Below are 22,500 nucleotides of genomic sequence, written 5' to 3' on the forward strand. Positions count from 1 at the left end.
TCATCAGGCAAACTCTATTCTGTTTTATGATGCAGTAATGTGTTGAATCAGAATATTGAGTCAGAGACCAATATAAAAATATTATATTATATTATATATTATTATATCCTATTATATTATTTTATATTACATTATTATGTTTTATCAAATTTGGAGTCACTAAGAATATTGAGTAGAAGGTAAATATATATATATATAAAATATATAAAAAGTAAAAATTCTATAATTTTCTTATGACTTTAAATATTGACGAATATCAACAATTAAATTATATATAAAAAAACTTAATATTAAAATATATAAAATATATAAATATATATACAATAAAATATATAAAAAGCTTGGGGTCACTAAGAGCATTGAGCTGATGTTATGATTGTAAATTATGACCAATATTAAGACCAATATTAAGTAGGATATGATATGATATGATATGATATGATATGTTATGATATGATATGATATGGAGCAGTACAACTGTTTTCAACATTGATAATAATCAGAAATGTAATAATCGAGCAGCAAATCAGCATATTAAAATGATTTCTGAAGGATCATGTGACACTGAAGACTGGAGTAATGATGCTGAAAATATAACTGTGCATCACAGAAATAAATAATACATATATTTACATAGAACAATACTGTATTTACTGTACTTTGATCAAATAAATGCAGCCTTGGTGAGCAGAAGAGACTCTCAAAAACACTTACCCCAAACCTTTGACTGAAGGAATATAATATGTATTTTTATTATTTTAAATCTATATAAGTGTGTCTATTTTTATAGTGCGTCAAGCTGTCAAGAAATAAACCTTTTAATGAACAAATGCAAAGACGGATAACTTTTGAGCGCTTTTATGAACACCCGAAACAGAAAGTTTAATATTTATATTATTTCTATTCTATGTAGGTGTGTCTGTACCTGTCCTCGGTGTCCGGCGGACACTGTTTGAGCGTCACGTGGCACATTCGGAGCGGGATGGTCCGGGTCTCTTTCAGAGCGGGGTCCGTCTGTTTCTGTGGAGTAGCTGGAGGAGAGTCCAGCACCGGGGGTCCCGTCGTCGAGCCGCCCTTAAAAAACGCCGACATCTCCTTGATGTACTTCACTACAGAGAGAAAGAGACACAGAGATGGCCATTATTCATGCTGCTAGTTTCTGTCATGATCAAATACGGCTCAGCACAAAATACAATTACTAAAAATAATACAAATAATAATAATAATAATAATAATAGATATTTCGTCTCTTTGAACATTTTTATTTCAGATTTAAAAAGCATAAGCAATATAAAATACAATTTATTAAAAATACAAATAATCTAAATATATATTTTTAAATGTTTTATTTTCAATTTAAAATACAAACAATACAAAATACAATTTATTAAAATATATAGTTTTTGTATTTTTAAACATTTTCAGTTCAAATAAAAATGCAAATAATATAAAATACAATTTATAAAAATACAAATAATAAAAATTATAATTGTTTTAAATGTTTTATTTCAAATTAAAAATACAATTACAAAATACAATTTATTAAAAATATATAGTTTTGTATTTTTAAACATTTTCAGTTCAAATAAAAATGCAAAAAAATACAATACATACATATAATACAATTTATAAAAAAATATATATATATATATATATATATATATATATATATATATATATATATATATATATATATATATATATATATTTTTTTTTTTTTTTTTTTTTTTAACTAAAAATAATAGAACTATATGAATACCGGGAAATATTATGTATGCAAAAATGAAAATATCAAACGCATTAGTTTACAGTTATTATTACAAGCATGCACGCTGCTAAAATAGTATAATAGTCGACTATTATACTAAGTTATAAAAAGAGAGAACAAACTTTCAGATGAAAAAGGAAGTTCCAAAGACGTTTGCATCCAAAAATAAAACATTTCCATAAGGAACGTATTGCTGGGTGTGCTCTGTGCTGAAGTCCAGTGAGACAAACCCCTGGCAGACGCTTCAGAAAAAAAGGCCAATGCATGATCTACGCATGCAGCCGGAAATAAGTCCAGCTGACCATACACGTGTGTGTTTGAGATGCACGAAACGCTTCAGCTGAATATTTTCAAAGCCACGATGCAGCGTGCATAGAAACAAAAAAAGGCGCATGTCCAAATACTGTCACATTTCCCCTCGTTTTATTCAAAAACTCCAGCCTTCTGACCTTCAGGGGTTGAAAATAAGAGGCTGAGGTTAGCCGTTTAACGCAATTTGGAAATAAAATGTCACGCCGATCTAATACAATCCAAAGGTCGAAACACTCTGGTTTATAAAATGTGGAGGTCAAAGCAACAGCTGCTGAAGAACATCAGAGCGGACTGCATTAAACACTAGCTTACTGCTTTTACTTTTACATTTACTCATTTTATCCAAAGAGACTTTACTACACTGAACGTACTGAAGGAAGCAGTATCTAATGCATACTAACATACAAATACCAATATATATATATATATACTTTAAGAAATAAATTAAATTAAAATCCAGTTATCTAGATTAAAATGTAATGAGTTCTCAGTTACGTTGAATTTATTAAGCGTGAATAGACATTAAATAGACATTGCATAAAAATAAATGAAGTAATGCATATAGTAACAAACAGGCGAATAATAAATGATGCACAAAAATAAATTTGAAAGAGATCGTGGTTATTGAATGCAGTAAAAATAGCAGTATTTACCTAAAAAGATCTATATTTAGTGCTACACTGAAGCACCGCAAGAAGGACTGAATTCGATACAAAGCGTGTGTGATTATAGAATCAAATCTCAGCACATATTATCAGACAACAAAAAAGAAATTAAGTTAAGTGCTACGTTTAGTTCCTCAACAGTGCTAATAAACCACACACACACACACACACACACACACACACACACACACACACACACACTAGACAGCGGACATGCAGTCTCCGTCTCTATCACACACACACACACACACACATTCATGATGGTATAAATAGAAGTCGCCACTATGGAGGACAGATGAAGTTTCACTGTAGACGCTGAAGTGTGAAACACAGCCGTCTCTCTCTCTCTCTCTCTCTCTCTCTCTCTCTCTCTCTCTCTCTCTCTCTCTCTCTCTCTCTCTCTCTCTCTCTCTCTCTCTCTCTCTCTCTCTCTCTCTCTCTCTCTCTCTCTCTCTCTCTCTCTCTCTCTCTCTCTCTCTCTCTCTCTCTCTCTCTCTCTCTCTCTCTCTCTCTCTCTCTCTCTCTCTCTCTCTCTCTCTCTCTCTCTCTCTCTCTCTCTCTCTCTCTCTCTCTCTCTCTCTCTCTCTCTCTCTCTCTCTCTCTCTCTCTCTCTCTCTCTCTCTCTCTCTCTCTCTCTCTCTCTCTCTCTCTCTCTCTCTCTCTCTCTCTCTCTCTCTCTCTCTCTCTCTCTCTCTCTCTCTCTCTCTCTCTCTCTCTCTCTCTCTCTCTCTCTCTCTCTCTCTCTCTCTCTCTCTCTCTCTCTCTCTCTCTCTCTCTCTCTCTCTCTCTCTCTCTCTCTCTCTCTCTCTCTCTCTCTCTCTCTCTCTCTCTCTCTCTCTCTCTCTCTCTCTCTCTCTCTGTCTCTCTCTCTCTCTCTCTCTCTCTCTCTGTCTCTCTCTCTCTCTCTGTCTCTCTCTCTCTCTCTCTCTCTCTCTCTCTCTCTCTCTCTCTCTCTCTCTCTCTCTCTCTCTCTCTCTCTCTCTCTCTCTCTCTCTCTCTCTCTCTCTCTCTCTCTCTCTCTCTCTCTCTCTCTCTCTCTCTCTCTCTCTCTCTCTCTCTCTCTCTCTCTCTCTCTCTCTCTCTCTCTCTCTCTCTCTCTCTCTCTCTCTCTCTCTCTCTCTCTCTCTCTCTCTCTCTCTCTCTCTCTCTCTCTCTCTCTCTCTCTCTCTCTCTCTCTCTCTCTCTCTCTCTCTCTCTCTCTCTCTCTCTCTCTCTCTCTCTCTCTCTCTCTCTCTCTCTCTCTCTCTCTCTCTCTCTCTCTCTCTCTCTCTCTCTCTCTCTCTCTCTCTCTCTCTCTCTCTCTCTCTCTCTCTCTCTCTCTCTCTCTCTCTCTCTCTCTCTCTCTCTCTCTCTCTCTCTCTCTCTCTCTCTCTCTCTCTCTCTCTCTCTCTCTCTCTCTCTCTCTCTCTCTCTCTCTCTCTCTCTCTCTCTCTCTCTCTCTCTCTCTCTCTCTCTGTCTCTCTCTCTCTCTCTCTCTCTCTCTCTCTCTCTCTCTCTCTCTCTCTCTCTCTCTCTCTCTCTCTCTCTCTCTCTCTCTCTCTCTCTCTCTCTCTCTCTCTCTCTCTCTCTCTCTCTCTCTCTCTCTCTCTCTCTCTCTCTCTCTCTCTCTCTCTTCCTCAGCTGGTCTCAGTGGTCAGTCGTTCACTAACACACTTCAGCGAGTCAGCACATACAGCTGCGTCTTTCTCTCTATAAATACATTTACAGTAGCATCTCACACACACGCTCTGTTTTCACACATGTTCCGTCTGAATTCCTCAGTCCTTCACCTGCTGACCACACACACACACACACACACACACACACACACACACACACACACACACACACACACAGCAGAATCAGCCTTACATGCTCTTTAAAAGTGAAAATTATAAATATTTCGCAGCATTACAGTGTTACTTTGGATCATCCTTGCTGAATTGAATCTTCAGCTTTAAAATGCGACCAATAGCGTCACACCACTTGCATGCTCAACTGCGATTGGCCCTCGTTCTTGCATCTACCTAATCATACGCAAACAATGCCTAACACTAATACTGTCTCGTCTTCCTCTCCGCGCCTGTGTCCCTCTGCTGCAGATTTCTCGTAATTCAAGTCTTCAGTGGTCTGGCATCTCCTAGCAAACATTAATCACATCAACAAAAGACTCCCGTCAGAGGTTTAGATTAGAGGATTCTGGGGCTATTTATAGACGCAAGGATTTTGTCGCACAAAAGCCCTTCGGGACTGATACTAAATGGCCTTTGTGGAATTAAAATTGTGCATTTCGCTGAGGAAACGGTAAAGAGCAGAGGTTGCTCTCTCAAAGCGCGGGAGACTTATGAAGATCAGCTTCGGTTCTCCTATAATGAAACGCAGATTTGTCAGCAGCTCAGACCGTTTGATGAGACTCGCTGAAACTGGAGGCACGTTTCGAGAGAAACTGCATGATTCATAAAGGACTAAAATCAAGTCCAATCCCGTATCTCTCACGTATAGGAAAATGTTAGGGCAACGATGGCCGTGTTTAGCTCCATCGATTAAAATAGGAGCGGTCTATCGGTTTGGAAACGGTAGGAAAAAGAAAAGCGAGGGAAGGAAACGTTCTGATGAGTAACGCGCGGAAAACCCAGCTCGTCTTTGAATGATTCGGTTTAACCCAAACCAAAGGTTAGGATCCCGTCCAGTGCCGGATCCAGCTGCGAAATAAAGACGTAACCCGATTCGTGCATCGTTGCATTATGACGTGCGTTACATGCATGCATCCTAACCAAAAAAAAAAAAACGCTTTCTTTAGTATCTTAATTTTATCTCAGCAGTGAGACCTTAATATGATCTTAATATGAGCTCAGACTTTTCTCTGAGCTGCTCCACTTTGATTTTATAGATCCATACTCACACTACATGATAAAAAAAAGTTTTGTAGTTGCAAATAAAGACTATTGGAGTATGTTTTACAAAAATAATACTATATTTCAGTCTTTCAAATTCAGTGTTTCTTGCATTTTTTTTTATTAGCAGTTGTGAAAATATTTGGAAGTTTTTTATAAAATCACTTCCGAGATCTTTTTGTGCATCTCTGTTGTTTAAATCAGTGTTACGTCACTTTTTTCTATTTAATTAACACAATCTGTCCAAACGAACATTTAAGACAACATTGATATCTGAGCGTGGAAGCTGACGTCTTACAACTCTAATGTTTTTTTTTCTAAAATCAGAAATGCTTCTTTTTTTTTAAATCAGGATTGACTAAAAATAAATTCGTAATTCGGAGGAAACAGTCACAATCGTGAGACGTAAACTCCTTCCTCATAGAGTTAACTCTAAACGCTGAGATATAAACTCCATGAGGATGAAGTCAGAATTAAGAGATATAACCAGAGAATTACGAGAAAAAACTTTCATAAAGAAAATCTGAAAGAAAACTCACGAAAAGTTATAAATTTGTGATTTTTGGAAAAAAACTAAATAAAGTCTCTATGATATTTTTATGTATAATTTCTATATATTATTTTCTACATATTTTCTATACGTTCTATATATTCTCTATATATTTTGAATATATTATTTCTATATATTCTCCATATTTTAAGCTTCCATACCTGAGATATGAAAGATAAAGCCATGAAATACTTCACAAGTTTAACTTTTCCGAGTTCGTGAAGGCAGTCACCTGAATGACACACTCGAACCCCTAGCCAAACCTTCAAGTCTGCATTCACACACTTAAAGTGTTTCTGGGGGGAAAAAAACGAGATATAAATCTGTCTGCGGCGTCGTCGTTCACATTCCTGCCCTTTGAGACACAAAGCCAGCATCCTTTAAGAGACTAGATAGAGGTTTTTCTAGCTGCTGACTCCGGCCGGCGGTTTCCAGGTGCTGAGGCCCGGCTCGGGCGACGCGGAGGCATGCAGTCGTTCTTGCTGCCTGACTGGACAAAGACAAGAGTCCGGAGCCACGTCAAACACAACAGACCCCTGCAGTCGGGCCCCTGCCCTCCGGTTGCCGTGGGAGCGTCCGGAATCCGTCTGATTGGCTACGCCGCGACTCCCGAAGCACGCTGTGCCCGGAATTTTTTCGCCTACACAAAAATGTTCCTGAAAACACACATGCACAAACAAAACCACCGGCCCAAACCGGTGCACGCGCAGAGATCCCGAAAAAAGCATGTGCGCGCTTAAAAAAAAAAAGACCTCGATGTCAGTGCGTTTAAAAAACGAAGAGTATGAAGTAAAAGCTGACTCTCAAACGGCAGAAGAACACACAAGAACTGCAGACACAAGATGCAAAATGAAGCGCTGCATTGAAAAGAACACAAACACATCTCAAAACCTTAGCCGCGCTGCAAAAAATGCTTTTCTAGCTTAGTTTTTTTGTTGTGTTTTCAGCCAAAATACCTAGAAATTCTTAAACAAAGAAGGAATTTATAGACAAGTAAATGTTTGAAAAAAAATTAAATATTAAAAATACTGCAAAATAATCTTATTTCAAAGAGAATGCACGATTATTTTCAGTTTTTTTATTAAAATAATAAAAAAAAATATATATATATTTTAAACTAAAATTTTTACAAAACAAAACAAATCTAAGATAGAAAATCATTTTTCAGTGCATAATATTACAATAATTCCTGATAAATTAGTGTGTGTTGCAGAATGGTGTGCTGTGTTTTCCAAAAAGTGTTTTATGAAATTTATGAAACAGAATTAATGCATGGATTTGCAGATTTCGTGTGTATTTCTGCTGTTTGAAAAGTGAACATTTTGCATGGAAGCGGTTGAAAAGACTGTAATATTGTGGCAAAGGCGTTTGCTTTGGATGTGTGCTTGTGATGTTTTGAACGCAGCGCTTCATTTTGCATTTTGTGAGCGTGCATTTATTGCATTTGTTTGCAGAGTTCTGAAAAAAAAAAGGCCAGGTTTTGCAAATGTGTGTGTTTGGTTCAAGTAGCTAATGCATGCTTTCCGTTTCATTAACGCCTGAATAATCTGGAAGGAAACGCTTTCATCATCCCAGAAATACGGCACGACTTCTCCTCCTGACTGGAAGCCGTAAAAACAGCTGGAAGAGCTTATGAATTTAATTTAGTTAAGTGCAAATATTCAATTTGGCCACAAGTACGAAGATCGGAGCAGGAATGAAGTCGTCTCTGCAGAGCAGCAGGGTGGAGCATCTCAGCATCCGACGAGCGACATGTTCAGAATAGCATGCTACGCTGACTATTTTTGCCGTGTACTGTATACAGTTTGTGAATATTACACATGCACGGAATACTTAGATGCGTGCCACAAATTGTTCAGTACACGACTACAGCGCGCTGCATCCCACAATGTGCTTGATTTGATTTCCTCATTTTTAATTGCATTAAAAACGCGAAATGATGGACGTCAATGCATAAACTAGTTTAATATTGTTCTATATGTCACATACTATTAGTGTGAATTGATGCAATTACTCTAATTATTGTCTAAAAGTGTCTTCTGCTCACCAAGGCTGCATTTATTTGATCAAAAATACATAATAAATCATCAAATATTATTACAATTGTAAAAAAATGCTTTCTGTGTCAATATATGTTAAGATGTAATTTATTCTTGTCATCAAAGCTGAATTTTCAGCATGCCACACGATCTTTCAATAATCACTCTAATATGATTAATGAATAAGAAACATGTTGAAAAGCGTCGTGTTGTGATGCACTTTCTTCCAGGACTTTACAAAACAGCATTTGTAACAATTTAAAAGTCTTTTTGATGCATTTAACGCAATTGCTGAGTAAAAGTATTCATTTCTGAGCCTAAACTTCTTTTTGTGCTTAACATTCAACAAACAGGCGTTTGACACGATGACATAAATCGATAGAGTGAAAACTATTTTATAAAATACAACCTGCTGATATGAGAGGGACAATAAAACAATGAAAACATTGAAGCAGCTGATACGCAGCAGCACAATCTCTAGATTGGCCCATCAGCTTAATAATGACTCCATCGTGCTTAAAAAAAACATGCTCTTTTTTTCCGAATCCTTTCCAGATATCATTTCTAACGCCGGCGCTTCCTCAGACCTCCAATGCTGCAAAACCGAAATACGAAACGCGCTGTGCATTTGCAATTTTTTTACAACAGAACAGAAACAGGACTTCGCCCCCGGGAGCGTGTCGCATCACGTCTGGTTTGGACACGCTGTTAACGTGTGGAATCAGAGCCGGTCTGAATGAGTCGGGACGATGAGTTATAGCCGATGAACCCGGAGCCGCTCCATTCATGCTTGATTTGTTTGATTCGAATGTGACAGGAGAAAACCGCTGGAAAAATAAACACCGCAGGCCCCGGTAAACCTGATACAAGAGAGAAACCGCTAGAGCTGTGTGTGTGTGTGTGTGTGTGTGTGTGTGTGTGTGTTTTACAACCGAGCATGGTGACAAAAGCCGCAACAGATGCCACAAATTTTTTGCTGCCCTTTTGTCTTTAACTCGCAGATTTTAAATCATTAGGATAAAATTACAGAAGAAAATAGTGCAAAAAAAGTGCTGTACTCTGTCTGATATCATTTTCTTCTTTAATGTGCACCAGATGTACTACCTATAAATCAAGCCAGAATGAATAAATCAGCTCTCTATCCGTGTACGGTTTGTTAGGACAGGGCGATATTAATATAGAATCAATTGAGAATATAGAAAGATTGAGAAAATTACTTAGAGATGCATAAAATTAATTCAATTTTGATACATTCATGGTGGGGAATTTACACAATATCTTTATGGAACATGATCTTTACTTAATATCTGTGATTGTTTTTGTCACAAAAGTATAATAATGAAAGCCAAAACAAAATATGCTTTAACTGTGAATGCTGACTATACAGTTTGTGCACTTCTTAATTTTTTTAATGTAGCTATTAATAGGTAAAATGACTATTTTGAATTAGCTTCGATTTATGCATTTATTTTTGCACTTTTATTTTATCAATTCAATTTTATTTAGTTAGTCATACAGTATCACAGACTTTCATTTAAACAAAGGTTAACCAATTCAGCTTTTGCATTAAACGTAACATTAAAAAGCTTGTTCGTGTGAGCGATAATAAATGGTTGTTCAATAAAGTGTTGCTCATGCTAACTAACATAATTAACTAATTTTGTAAACTAAAGCTTAAACTTAAACCTTCAGTGTCACCGAATCATTTATTACTTATTTACACCAAGGCGTCATTTGTTAACATTAGTTAATGTATTAATTAACGTGCAATAATGCATTTATTACAGTATTGCATTAGGTATTAAAAAAGGCATTAATTTATTGTTAGTTCACAGTGCATTAACTAATGTGTTATTTTACTAATGCATTAGCAAATGCTGCAATCAACACAAACTAATATTAATAAATCATTTTATAACTCATTTTAATTAATGGACATTAGTGTAAAGTGCTACCAATTTTTGTTCCTCTTTTGTAAGTTGCTTTGCATAAACGTGTCTGCTATATGCATAAATGCAAATGATTTATATAAACGTGATTATTAGTCAGAATTATTTTTATTGACACTTTATGGCAAATTATGTAAGCCTTGTGCATAAAAGCATATTCAAAACGATATAAAATGTGTAATCCGGAAAGACTATTTTTATCAAATATTCTTGAAACACAAATGCAACAAAATGCATCATTTGCTCTTCATTTTCCTGTGCTATAGTGAAAGAGAAAGCTTTCTGTGATTGCAAAAAAAGATCGAGTCCAAAAATCACCGAAGGCACGTCATCGTAATTATGAATTCTGAACTCATAAGTATAGGACCTGAGAGCAGCATTACATGCGCCTCCTGCATCACTGGCCCTTAAGAGCCTTCTTAAAGGGCCTAAAATGCTGATATGGCATTATGGGTATCTCTCACACACGTGCAGGCTCATAAAAACTATACAGCCCTTCTTCCATTATGGACTCCATCGAGCCTTTTAAAGATGTGCATTAATGTAATTATCTTTTACTGATATACTTGCGCTCAGTTTTAGTTCCAAACACTTGCGTGCTGTTATTACGGTCTGATGGTTTCTCCTCTGAACACTTCGGGTCAAAAGGGCTGCTGAGAAAGAGAGAACAGAGACCGTGCGCAGACTAAAAAAGGAAAGTTGGTCAGCGCCTGCTCCGGTGAAGTGAATGACAAAAATAACAGAAAAGCATCGTCTAAGTGGTTAATATGAGTCTGTAGTCCAAGTCTGAAAGATTTGTCTGCAAATCCAGTGAATCAGAAACAATTCTGATTGGAGAATGAATCATTCGGACCAGAATGAATCAAATGAATCAAATCAAAGTTCACTGATATACTAGTTGCTGCTAAAAAAAATTATATATTTTTTAAATTAAATATGTATATATCGTTTTTATTTATTATTTTTAGTTTATTTATTTTTAATCATTTAAGCATTTTAAATTAAACTAAGAGATGTTGTGATCAAATTGGTTTATTTTTTATACATTTTACTTCACTCGACATTAAAGTTTTGTTTTTTATTTTTCACATAAAGTAACAAAAGTCTAAAATATTTAATGAAGTATGCATTTTTTTTTTTTTTTTATTTCAGTACTTCAAGTTAAATTGAGCAAAAATGAGAAACGAGAGACCTTTCACTTTTTTTTCGCATCAAGTAACACAAAAATTTGATTAAATATGTACTTTTTTATTATTAGCATTATTTTATTTTATTTATAGTTATTTTAGCACTTCAAGTTCAATTGTGCAAAAATGAGAAACGTCAGACGTAATCAAATCGGTTAATTTTTTATATTTTTTATTTCACTTTTTTTCGCATCAAGTAACACAAAAATTTAACTAAATATGTACTTTTTTATTATTAGCATTATTTTATTTTATTTTATTTATAGATATTTTAGTACTTCAAGTTAAACTATGACAAAATATTGCCTTGCCAACTACTGGAACTGAACCAAAATATATTTTTTACATTATTTTGTATCTAGTACTGAAATGTTATTTTTAAACAGTTTTAGTCAACAATCCGTCTCAAAAGATCCATTTGTTCAGGATTCAGGAGGTTTAATCCTTCATGATTTCCAGCGCGTAATGAGTTAAATTTGGGTCTGTTGCTCACACTGAAGTACTGCATGACTTCAGAAGAGAAATATGCCTGGTGTTTGTCATTCCAGAGCCTGAGAGCCCACTGTTATTATATGCAAAGGAATGATCAAGATATTAACCGAGGACCAAAACCATTTCCTTGAAGTCAAACAATCCGTTGGGTCTTACCTTCCAGAATGACCTCCTTGCCCGTTTTCTTGAGGGCCTGAACAGCCTCGTCGTGAGTGGCCTCCCTGAGGTCGTAGCCGTTCACGGACAGAATTGCATCGCCCACGTAAAGAGCCTCGGTCTGGTCCGCCGCCAGTCCTTTGAAGATCTTTGAGATCAGGATGGGCATCTTATTTTCCTTGCCACCTGTTAAAACATCATATATTAGCATACACGGTGTATGACATTAAATTGCATGTTAAAGGAAAAGTTCACCCAAAAATAAAAAATCTATCATTTAGTTCCAAATCTGTATGAATTACTTTCTTCTGCTGAACACAAGTTTGTAACCAGGCTGATTTACTTCACCATTGACTTCCATAGTATTTTTTTTCCTACTATGGAAGTCAATGGCGACCAATACATCCTGGTTACGAAGGCCTGGTTGAAGTAGAATAAAACAAATTATGCAGATCTGGAACTACTCGAGGGAGAGTAAATGATGACAGTATTTTCATTTTTGGGTGGACTATTTCTTTAAGCTACCTAAAAACACAAAGATTAAGGTTTAAATTCGCCATCGATGCAAAGTGCAATTTAAGAGATGTATTTGATCAATTTCTCTTCTATGTTTTTACTCTTAATGCAGCAAGAATGCATTTGCTGATTAACCAGTCTTTTATAAATCACATGATGACAAAGAAGAGAAACTTGAGGTGTAGAAATCATGGAGAAAATTGCTAGCATGCAGATACTATAGTACTATAGCACTGACATCATGTTCCTTCGAAGTTCTGCATTTAAACAGGAAACTACTCAAATAGCTTCTTCCTCTAAGACTGTTACAGATCTCTGATCTACTAGGTTGCTTGTCATGCTGTTACCGAGAAATATAGATGAACAAGGTAGGCATCTCTTTCTTGTATTTGTAACAATGATTAACTAGATCAAACAAGTGCTGAAATATTTGTTCACTTTTAAGAGCACTTTCCCACTAGTTTGATCTAGTTAACAGCTAAATTACTAACTAAATTATCGGATCATTACACAATAAAAACGTGCAACGTGTAATGCCATGAATGCTTTATGAATGAACACTTTCTGCTCCGATTAAGACCTTCTTAGGTCTTAGTTTGTGGAAAGGTGAATTTTTTTAAGACCCGCAAAAAAAACTGTATAATTGGTAACAAATTGGTCATTTTATTGACTTTCATTCATCATTTTAACACTTTCCTGAATATATAATAGCTCTTGCAAATCACATGACAACAGACAAGTGGACATATTAAAATATTAAAGAATAGTGTGTTTTTCAACAGACTGTCAAGATCGTGGTGCTGTCTGAGACAACCAATCAAGACTGAGAAATAAGGAAGTCTATTCCTATTTAAAGGTCTTGTACCTCATTATCTCCTTTGAAAATCAATGCAGACTTCTGTTATTTACAGACTGTACACTGCAAGTAAAGTGTGAAAACATCAAAATGAGGCAAAGTTCTGCGTTTCTCTTCATTTTGAACTGCTACGTCCTCACAACCCTGACCGATGGCTTTTCTTTACGCAACTGCTCCATTTATTTCCCTTTCGAATACTCTGGCCACCTGAAGGTGCTGTGTAACAGGATGGGCTACAGAACGATACCTTCACCGTTACCCAGCAACACTGTCAATCTGGATATTTCCTACAATGCCATCCATCGGATCGTCGAGGGGGATTTCACCAGACTGTCAAATCTGGTCATTTTAAACATATCTCACAATCGGATATATGAAATACACGCCAATGCACTGAGCAAACTAACAAACCTGGAAGAGCTCAACTTGTCCTACAACAGAATCAAAACGGTGACCCCAAAACTGCTAGACGGACTTGCAAATCTGACTTATTTAAGACTAGACTCGAATTACATAGACACGATTGAAAACCAGTCGCTTGCGACACTTTCGAACTTGAGGCTCGTCAACTTTACCAATAACAGGTTAAGGCACATTTCCAAACTCCATCCTCTTCTACAAGTACCGCACCTGGAGGAACTTTATTTGGGAAAAAACGGCTTTAGTGTTTTCAACTCGAGCGACATCCCTTCTGCATTCTTAGGCTTGAAGAAACTGGATTTGTCGATGAATCCCTTGACAGTTTTCAAGATGGCGGAAAACGTCTTTCCTGCTCTCGAGTACTTGGACTTGTCGTCCTGTTTCCAGACCAATACTTCCGTTTGTTTTATTCTAGACAAGGCGTTCCTGAAAGCGGTTAAGACTCTCAACCTCAGCAGGAATCACATTGAAGAAAACCAAATGGGTTATATAATGCAGAATTTCTCTTCTGTGTCCTGGATGGCACTGGATGGTCTGAAACATTTCAAGGTGGAGACTCTTTTACAGAAGGCATGTTCTCCCAGTCTGACGGGTCTCCACTTGGAGGACAACCAACTTTCTGTACTCACCGATCGCATGTTTAGGCCGTGTGCTCTTTTGAACAAGTTGCACCTAAGAAACAACAGAGTATCGAGAATCTACAAGTCGTCCTTCGAACGTCTAGTCAACTTGACAGAGTTACGGATACAAAAAAACCTTCTGACGCAAGTGAACGACACTCTCCGGTTCCTCGCCAACTTACAAGTCCTCGATCTTCATCTCAACAGCATCGAAAATCTTGACTGTGCCGATTTTGCGAATCTGACGCAGTTACGACAACTCTATCTGCACAAGAACCAAATTGTGACAATCAAGCCATGTGTATTTAAAAATTTAGGAAATCTCGTAGAACTCATTTTAAGTAGCAATCGTTTGCTAACGGTCAGTGACACCTTTACATACGGCCCCCGAAACTTACAATACCTGGTTTTGAGTAACAACAAGTTTGGTGACATCAAAAGCTACTCTTTTAAAGCTTTGGATTCCCTTCAGACCTTGCATCTCTCAGATAGCCAAATATTAAATATCCATTCGTACGCTTTCGCAGGGCTGAGAAATTTGACAGACTTGCATCTTGCATCTAACAAAATCACAGAAAGGACTCTAGGAAAACACGCTGTGTTCGTGGATATACCTAACTTACAGAGTATAGATCTGAGTTGCAATTACATCTCGTACAATACTCAAGAGGAGCTTAAAAGGCCACCGTTCATCTTGTTATCTGAACTGAGAGTTTTGAAGATTTTCAGTCAACGTCGAGGCTTAAACTACATCCCTTCGAACTTACTGAAAGGTCTCAAAAACTTGCAAGCCTTGTATGCTGAGAATATTGATGTCCAGAATTTACACGTGGACACATTTAGTTACACTCCCAAGCTTACGTACTTGGATTTGACGAATAATAACCTTGTAAACAGGAATGCCTTGACGGCCAGGCTTTTCCAGCCAATTTCTGCCCTAAACAAGATCGTATTGGGTCGGACTCACCTTAAGTCTTTGGACTTCCTAGTCGATGCAAATCTCTCCAGTTTGACGATCCTACGAGCCAAGACCAATGACCTTCAATTTATGAACCAAACTGTCATCCAATCGCTTCCTCGACTCAAAGTGCTTGACTTGCAAAACAATAGCTTCACGTGCGACTGTAGCAATGCTTGGTTCATCGACTGGGCCATCAGGAACAATAAAACTCAGGTGATTTACCTCAACAGGTACGAATGTCGCTATCCCCTTTCTTTAAGTGGAAAGAGTCTGGCAGCATTCAACACCGAATCCTGCAATGTGAATTACGACTTCATCTGCTTTGCCTACAGCTTTTCCGTTGTCATTCTCACTCTAGTCATTTCGTTTATCTACCACTTTCTAAAATGGCAGCTGGTCTATGCGTACTACCTCTTTTTAGCTTTCCTTAAAGACAAGAAGAAGAAGCAAGCCTCAAATAATGTGGATTTCCAATATGACGCCTTCATTTCGTACAACGTTCAAGAGGAGCCGTGGGTTCTGGAAGAACTTGTGCCCAAACTTGAAAATCAACACGGATTGAGATTGTGCCTTCATCACCGAGATTTCCAGCCAGGAAAGGCCATTATCGACAACATCGTGGACGCAATATACAACAGCCGCAAAACCGTCTGCTTGATAACGCACAACTACCTGAAAAGCGTTTGGTGTTCGCACGAGATCCAGGTGGCCAGCTTCAGGCTTTTTGATGAACAGAAAGACGTTCTGGTTTTAGTTTTTCTCGAGGATATTCCTGCGCACCAGCTTTCGCCGTATTATCGAATGCGCAAACTGGTGAAGAAGCGGACGTATCTACGCCACCCCAAACCAGGAGAAGATACTCGGGCGTTCTGGCAGAAACTCAAAGTGGCCATCGAGTCTAAAGAGAACTTGGAGGACAGACAGATCCTTTCTGCAAAAGACGAAGATCCTATTTAAAGACCGGGCTGCAATTTTTATTTTTTTTTTTGCCACTTTTTATTCAACCCATGCCTTGTTTCCGCTAAGTTTAATATTCTATCCACTGAAGAATAAGATATCCCCTTTATCCAACCCAACCCTAAACTTACTTGATAGTGTTTACAAATGCATATGTGACATCAAAAAGCAGCTGTGCTATTTTATTGAATTCAATTAAATTCAAGCTTATTTGTATAGTGCTTTTCTCGGTGCAAATCTACATTTTTAAAGTTTCTACATTATATTTAGTAATTGCTTATCAGTGGTGACTAATTCAGGTTGATGTAAATATGGCAGTGAAACAGTTAGTTAAAGTCATTTAATCGAACAGACAGTGAAAACGAAGATTATGTTGTGATTAAATTTCTAGCAAGATTTGTTTAGTTTTGTTGAACCGTAGTTTAAAGGGATTCGTAAAGGCAGCACTTCATCAATCAAAGCTACTGAATTAGAAAACTGTATATGCGATGATGTTAATTGTGTAAAAAAATTATAATCATTATTAATCAAAACTCTGTTTGCTATTTAAAATGTTGTTTTTTAAAAATGCAATTAAATGTAAACAGCCACATTTGCTGAACTGAAGGCTGTGCGATTTTATATATGATTTTATATATATATATATATATAACAATAATAATAAAACAATAACAAAATTTACCACTACAGTATTTTTTATTAATATCAAAGTAGTAATACTATATTTAAAAAATCAGAAGTCTGTATTTTTCAGCTTTTTGAACCAAACCAAGCCAATCATTCTATAATCATTCTTTATTTCCTAAAGTAACAAAATGTACAAAAATGTACTTTTTTTGGCTTTTTTGTGCATTTTACATTGCACAATATATTGCGGAAAAACGAAATATTGTCAGTGTCCCTTTTTTTCTAACGCTTCACACAATTCGTCACGTGCAAAACTCGCTCAAAATGAATGTAGCTGCAAAGTGATGAGTGCGCATCGCTAAATACACAGCGACTGCATCAAAAAGCGGCTCTAAATCTCGACTAGCGATGTGCTCTTTGATGTGATTTACGGGCAACGCTGTGATACCAATCAAAACTTCATCGCCTTCATCCTTGAGCTGGGGCGTGCTCCAGATATGACAGGCCGGCGCGCATATATCTTCTTTAGTGAATGAAGGTTCGCTCTGTGCCGTTCTCTCGGAGGAGACGGGCATCTGAATGAAATTTCCAATGAGAATCAGACAGATGGCATCGCTGCTCTCAAAGGCTCTCGCGCTTCAAACACACATCTAGAAAATCAAGGGCATGTGAAATGACCACCCTGAGCATAAACCATAAAACATTTATATGTGGTTCCAGGTTTTATATCGCGTGGAGCGGAATAGCTTCTTCCTCACCATCATCATCATCAGTATCTGTATCAGAAGTGGTCTTGTTTAATTACCCTCTCTTCTAGTGACCTTTTGACCTCTGAAGGCTCATGGGACACGTACGCGGCCGAGAGCTCGGCTCCTGCCAGATACCGTTGGCAACCTCAGGGCGCTCTCCACTTCAGATCCAGCAAGTTATCAATCATTTCCCTCCGCAGTCCCTGCCAGGACGTCCCGCGCAGACGCGCTAATGCTAAAACGCTACGACCTTCCGCTGATTGCACCACTCTTCTGCAAACACGGTGTTCAAAGGTCTGGGTCCACTCGAGGAAAATGCTTCTGTTTTAGCACAAATACGTTACGTTATCTTTGCATTTACATTTATTCGTCTAGCAGACATCGAGCAGAATGCAGTAACAGGCGAACAGACACAGGAAGTGACTGCAATGCAATTTTCGGCATCAGAACGCTGTGTAACATTGAACCAAAATGTTTTTTTTGGATCTCAGTGTACATCTAAAATTTAAGAAATTTAAAATAGAGCTCCAGGTCCGCTGTGCGTAGGCGCACGTTATATATTATATATAAGCATTAAACCAAATGAAGGATTACATTGTAATAATGCTCTTTCAGTGTAAAATAATAAATGGAATATTAAAGAAAATAATTATTTATAATATTACAGTGCTTAAATTCTTCATTTTCAAAAGTTAAACCGGTGTTATTTTAGCATAGTTCTATAGATTTATAGTTCTTATTAATATTTAGAATTTTTAATTTTATTTATTCTAAAGTTAAATGTTTGTGCTTTTTGTTAGGTTTATTTATTATTTGTTGGTTTTTAATTTTTTTTTTTTTATATATATATATGAGTATATAGTCTTTTTTATTTCATTTTAGCTTCGTTTTATTTTTGTGCATCAACCCAAAATAAACACAAAAGTTCATTTAGCTTGTATACATTTCATTTTACGGCTTTATTGTACTGTTTTATTGTACTGCGCAGTACTATATTTTTAATTTCCGTTGTTTTAGTGAAGTTAACCCTTCGTCGAACCACCAATCTTTTATTTTGGTGGAAAGCAGCAAGGAGCCCTTGTTTTTTAGTTTTTACTCCTTAAATCGAAGTTAAAAATCTGTTCATTTAGGCCCGAGTGCCCCTTGTGGCAACGCTGGGGATGCAATGCACACGCGACAAAATATCCATAATAAAACTCGACATATTCTAGCCGCTTAACACCCGGCTAGCTACAAATCAAAACAATACAAAGCCAAGCTTCTTAGCAGAAAAGAGCGAGTGTTTTCAAGGGGGTTTCCAAAAGCGTTCAGGCCCCAAGACTCGTCCCACAGTAAATATAGACGTACAACTGCACTCCGGACTCAAGGCAAGGTCGTCCCTCTCTGGCTCCCTAAAATAAACAGCACCATACTCTTCTCCGCTCTCGTTCCAGAGCCTTCATCTGAAGCCAGTGACAGGCTGAGCATGATGGGTAATTCTTCGGTCAGCTGTCGGCATTAGGGTGCGAACACCCTCCTCCCCCGAGAACACACACACACACACACACACACGAAACGTAAATCTCAGAGCCAAACCGTTACGACTCGCCACATCCACGCGTATGAATATTAATAAAGCATGCATGGTCCAATGTAGGCCTTCCCCGATGCGTCTCTTAATTTGACAGCAAGTTTTGAGATGCTACATAAAATTAGAAACTCAAATAACTCCGCGGTGCCCTAACATGCCTTTACAAAACTTAACCATGCTTTTATTGCAGTAAAAGGGCAGCAACCGTGTTTTTTGGCATACTGATAACCCCTTAACTATAGTTAGGGAAGTTAATAAACTATAGTAACCATGTTTTTGGGATTCATTTGTAGTAAATGTTCACTGAGATGAATGCACTAGTGTCTGCGCTGATGATACGAGGCTGTAAAAAGTGCCATAATGTCATGGTTTTTAGACATTTTGAACATGGCGTTCTTGGGAAAGCAATACAAAAAGCATGGCATTATTTACCGCTACTTTACTATGGGAATACCTCGCTGAAACCATAGTACTAGATAGATAGATAGATAGATAGATAGATAGATAGATAGATAGATAGATAGATAGATAGATAGATAGATAGATAGATAGATAGATAGACAGTTCGGAATTCTTCAAGAACGGTTCATTAGTTGGTCTCCACCTCCATGACTGAACGAACGGAGCAAAGCGTTCCTTAGTTTAAAAAAGTAGGAGAATAAGTTCAAGGAGACTGGAAGCGAGTCTAAGCGAGCTCTCGTACCTTTAATGCTTATCCCGAGCCCTCCGACTTCTTGTTTGGTGACTCTGACGGTTCGCTTGACGTTCGTGATGGTGTCCGGTACCGGAGAGGCGCTGAGGTTCGCGGGGTCGCCGTTAACGGCTCCGGCGGCCGCGGGCTCCTCGGCGGCGTCTCCGGGGCTCACGGCGAACGAGTCCTCGCCCAGGGTGGCGAGCACGCGGATCCAGTGGTGAACGGTAACGCGGAGCTCCAGCAGTCCGCTCTTCACGGGCTTCGCTGCGGCCGCCATGATCAACACATTCCTGGGATACCAGCGGAGCGGAGTCCCGACTCAACTTACCCCCTCCTCCTCGACGACCAAACCCCTCCACCTCTCCACACACCTCTCTCGACCACTCTCTCTCTCTCTCTCTCTCTCAGTCTGCTTCAAACATCAGTGCAAACAGAAACAAACGGAGACAGAAAAGAAAAAAAACTATATGTGATGAAAAATCGCCCGTAATAGAATGCGCGTGCAAAAACGGCATATAAAAATAATAAGCGACATAATTTTTCTTTTGTATAATATTGGATACGTTCTGTTACTTGTATCTCAAACACACTGAATGCAACTTAAATAAGAGTAACCAGAGAACTTCTGTTTATCAGTGCTACTCTTTTAAAAAGATCAAAAAGCCATATTAATAATATTAATATTAATAATGTTAATATGTATATCAATACTGACAAATAATTGGTAAGTCTTGGGTATGCGTGACAGTTAAAATATGTTTTTTAAAGAGGAATAATAAAAATAATTATTATTATTATAATAATAACTTTTTCCAAACATAACACTTTTGATTTTAAACTCCTTTAACCCATACGTTAAGAACATTTTGTAAAAAAATATGTACAAACTAGTGCTGTCAAGCTACTTTACATAATATATGTATGAGAAATATAAATGTCAATATATAATAAATAATATATAATAATGTATATTTATTAAGTTTATGTAAATGCACACAAATACAGTATATATTTTGAAATATTTACATGCATATACATTTCTATTTTTCATTACATATAAATATATTTAACATTTAAACAAGGCGTGTTTTCTTAAACACATGCATATGTTTGTATTTATCGCTGCGTAATAAATACACATAATACTTTTAAAAACGTTTATTTTAAATCGTTTATACACAGAATATTTAATATTGACTTTTTGGTAGACTGTAATACATAAAAAATGTAAAACTGACTTCTTACTTAAAAATAATACATCTGAATAAAATAATAAACAAACAATATTTAAAATAAACAAAGCACTTTGGCGTACCGCAGACGACTTTTATATCAAAGTGCTTTCTCTTTGATCTTATTTTGACGTAACATTTATTTATAGAACATTTCTATCATATAAGGGTATTATTTTTATCTGCAGAACCTAAACACAAGCATCTGAAGCTCGGCTGCTGGTGTAGTGAGAGAATCTGATGTTTGCTCTGACGGCCCGGCGTGAGGCTCTTCAAGCTAATTAGCAAACAGAGACTCTAATTAGTCTCTTAATATGTTGGGAAAAGGTTTGGATGTTCCTCAGACAGACATCATGCTCCTCACTGACCTACATGCTCAACATCAACACAGAGTCTTTTTCATAGCAAAAAATAAAATAAATAAATATGTATATATACACACACACACACACACACACACATATATATATATATATATATATATATATATATATATATATATATATTTTTTTTTTTTTTTAATATATATATATATATATATATATATATATATATTATAATATATAAAAATAAAAATAAATAAATATATATGTATGTATATATAAACACAAATATACATTTATGTATACATATGTATTTATATATTTATAATATACATATTTATTTAATTTTTTGTTATGAAAAAATTATGCATGTATGTGTGTGTGTGTGTGTGTATATAAACAAAAATAAAATAAAAATATATACATATATATATATATATATGTGTGTGTGTGTATTTCTCAGATCACTGCTGCACTGCAGTCGTTTGAGGTCTAACGTGATGATATCTTCTTGAAATAAATTTCAAGCAAGATGAATGTTTTAGCAGAGACAGAACCAGCTAACCTCACAAAACATCCCAGGATTCATCACTATTTAATAACACTTTGTACTTGCTGACTCCATTCAATGCATGAGAAATATATAAATATATTTAACATATTTTTCCTTAAATATATATGTTTATGTTTATGTGTATATATATATATATATATATATATATATATATATATATATATATATATATATATATATGTTTATATATATACACACACACACACACACATATATATATATATATATATATATATATATATATATAATAAAAAACGTTAATTTTGGATGCAATTTATCATGATTAATCATTTGACAGCACTAGTAAAACACTTAATATTTTTTCTTTATTGCAACACTTTTTTGCATTCAAAACATTGTTTATGTACTTACTTAGTTATTAAAATAATAATAAAACGTGACCGACACCA

At 36.5% G+C, this 22,500-nt stretch overlaps 2 protein-coding genes across 2 annotated transcripts in view; one reads left to right on the forward strand and one right to left on the reverse strand.

The window, feature by feature from the left end:
* snta1 (syntrophin, alpha 1) overlaps window positions 1–20,312 on the reverse strand; it is a 25,798-nt gene extending 5,486 nt beyond the window's left edge. The window contains exons 1-3 of the mRNA XM_043232157.1: window positions 19,971–20,312; window positions 11,992–12,177; window positions 926–1,109 (exon numbers count right to left, since the gene is read on the reverse strand). Coding sequence (XP_043088092.1) covers window positions 926–1,109; window positions 11,992–12,177; window positions 19,971–20,238 — 638 coding nt within the window. The 5' untranslated portion in view covers window positions 20,239–20,312. The remainder of the gene's footprint in view (window positions 1–925; window positions 1,110–11,991; window positions 12,178–19,970) is intronic.
* On the forward strand, window positions 12,786–18,292 carry LOC122334325 (toll-like receptor 13). The gene is made up of 2 exons (XM_043232156.1): window positions 12,786–12,875; window positions 13,290–18,292. The coding sequence occupies exon 2, from the start codon at window positions 13,454–13,456 to the stop codon at window positions 16,319–16,321; it is 2,868 nt and encodes a 955-aa protein (XP_043088091.1). The 5' UTR covers window positions 12,786–12,875; window positions 13,290–13,453; the 3' UTR covers window positions 16,322–18,292.
* Window positions 20,313–22,500: the final 2,188 nt, after the last annotated feature.

Source organism: Puntigrus tetrazona, unplaced genomic scaffold (genome assembly GCF_018831695.1).
Source record: "Puntigrus tetrazona isolate hp1 unplaced genomic scaffold, ASM1883169v1 S000000513, whole genome shotgun sequence".
Classification (NCBI taxonomy): Eukaryota; Metazoa; Chordata; class Actinopteri; order Cypriniformes; family Cyprinidae; genus Puntigrus; species Puntigrus tetrazona.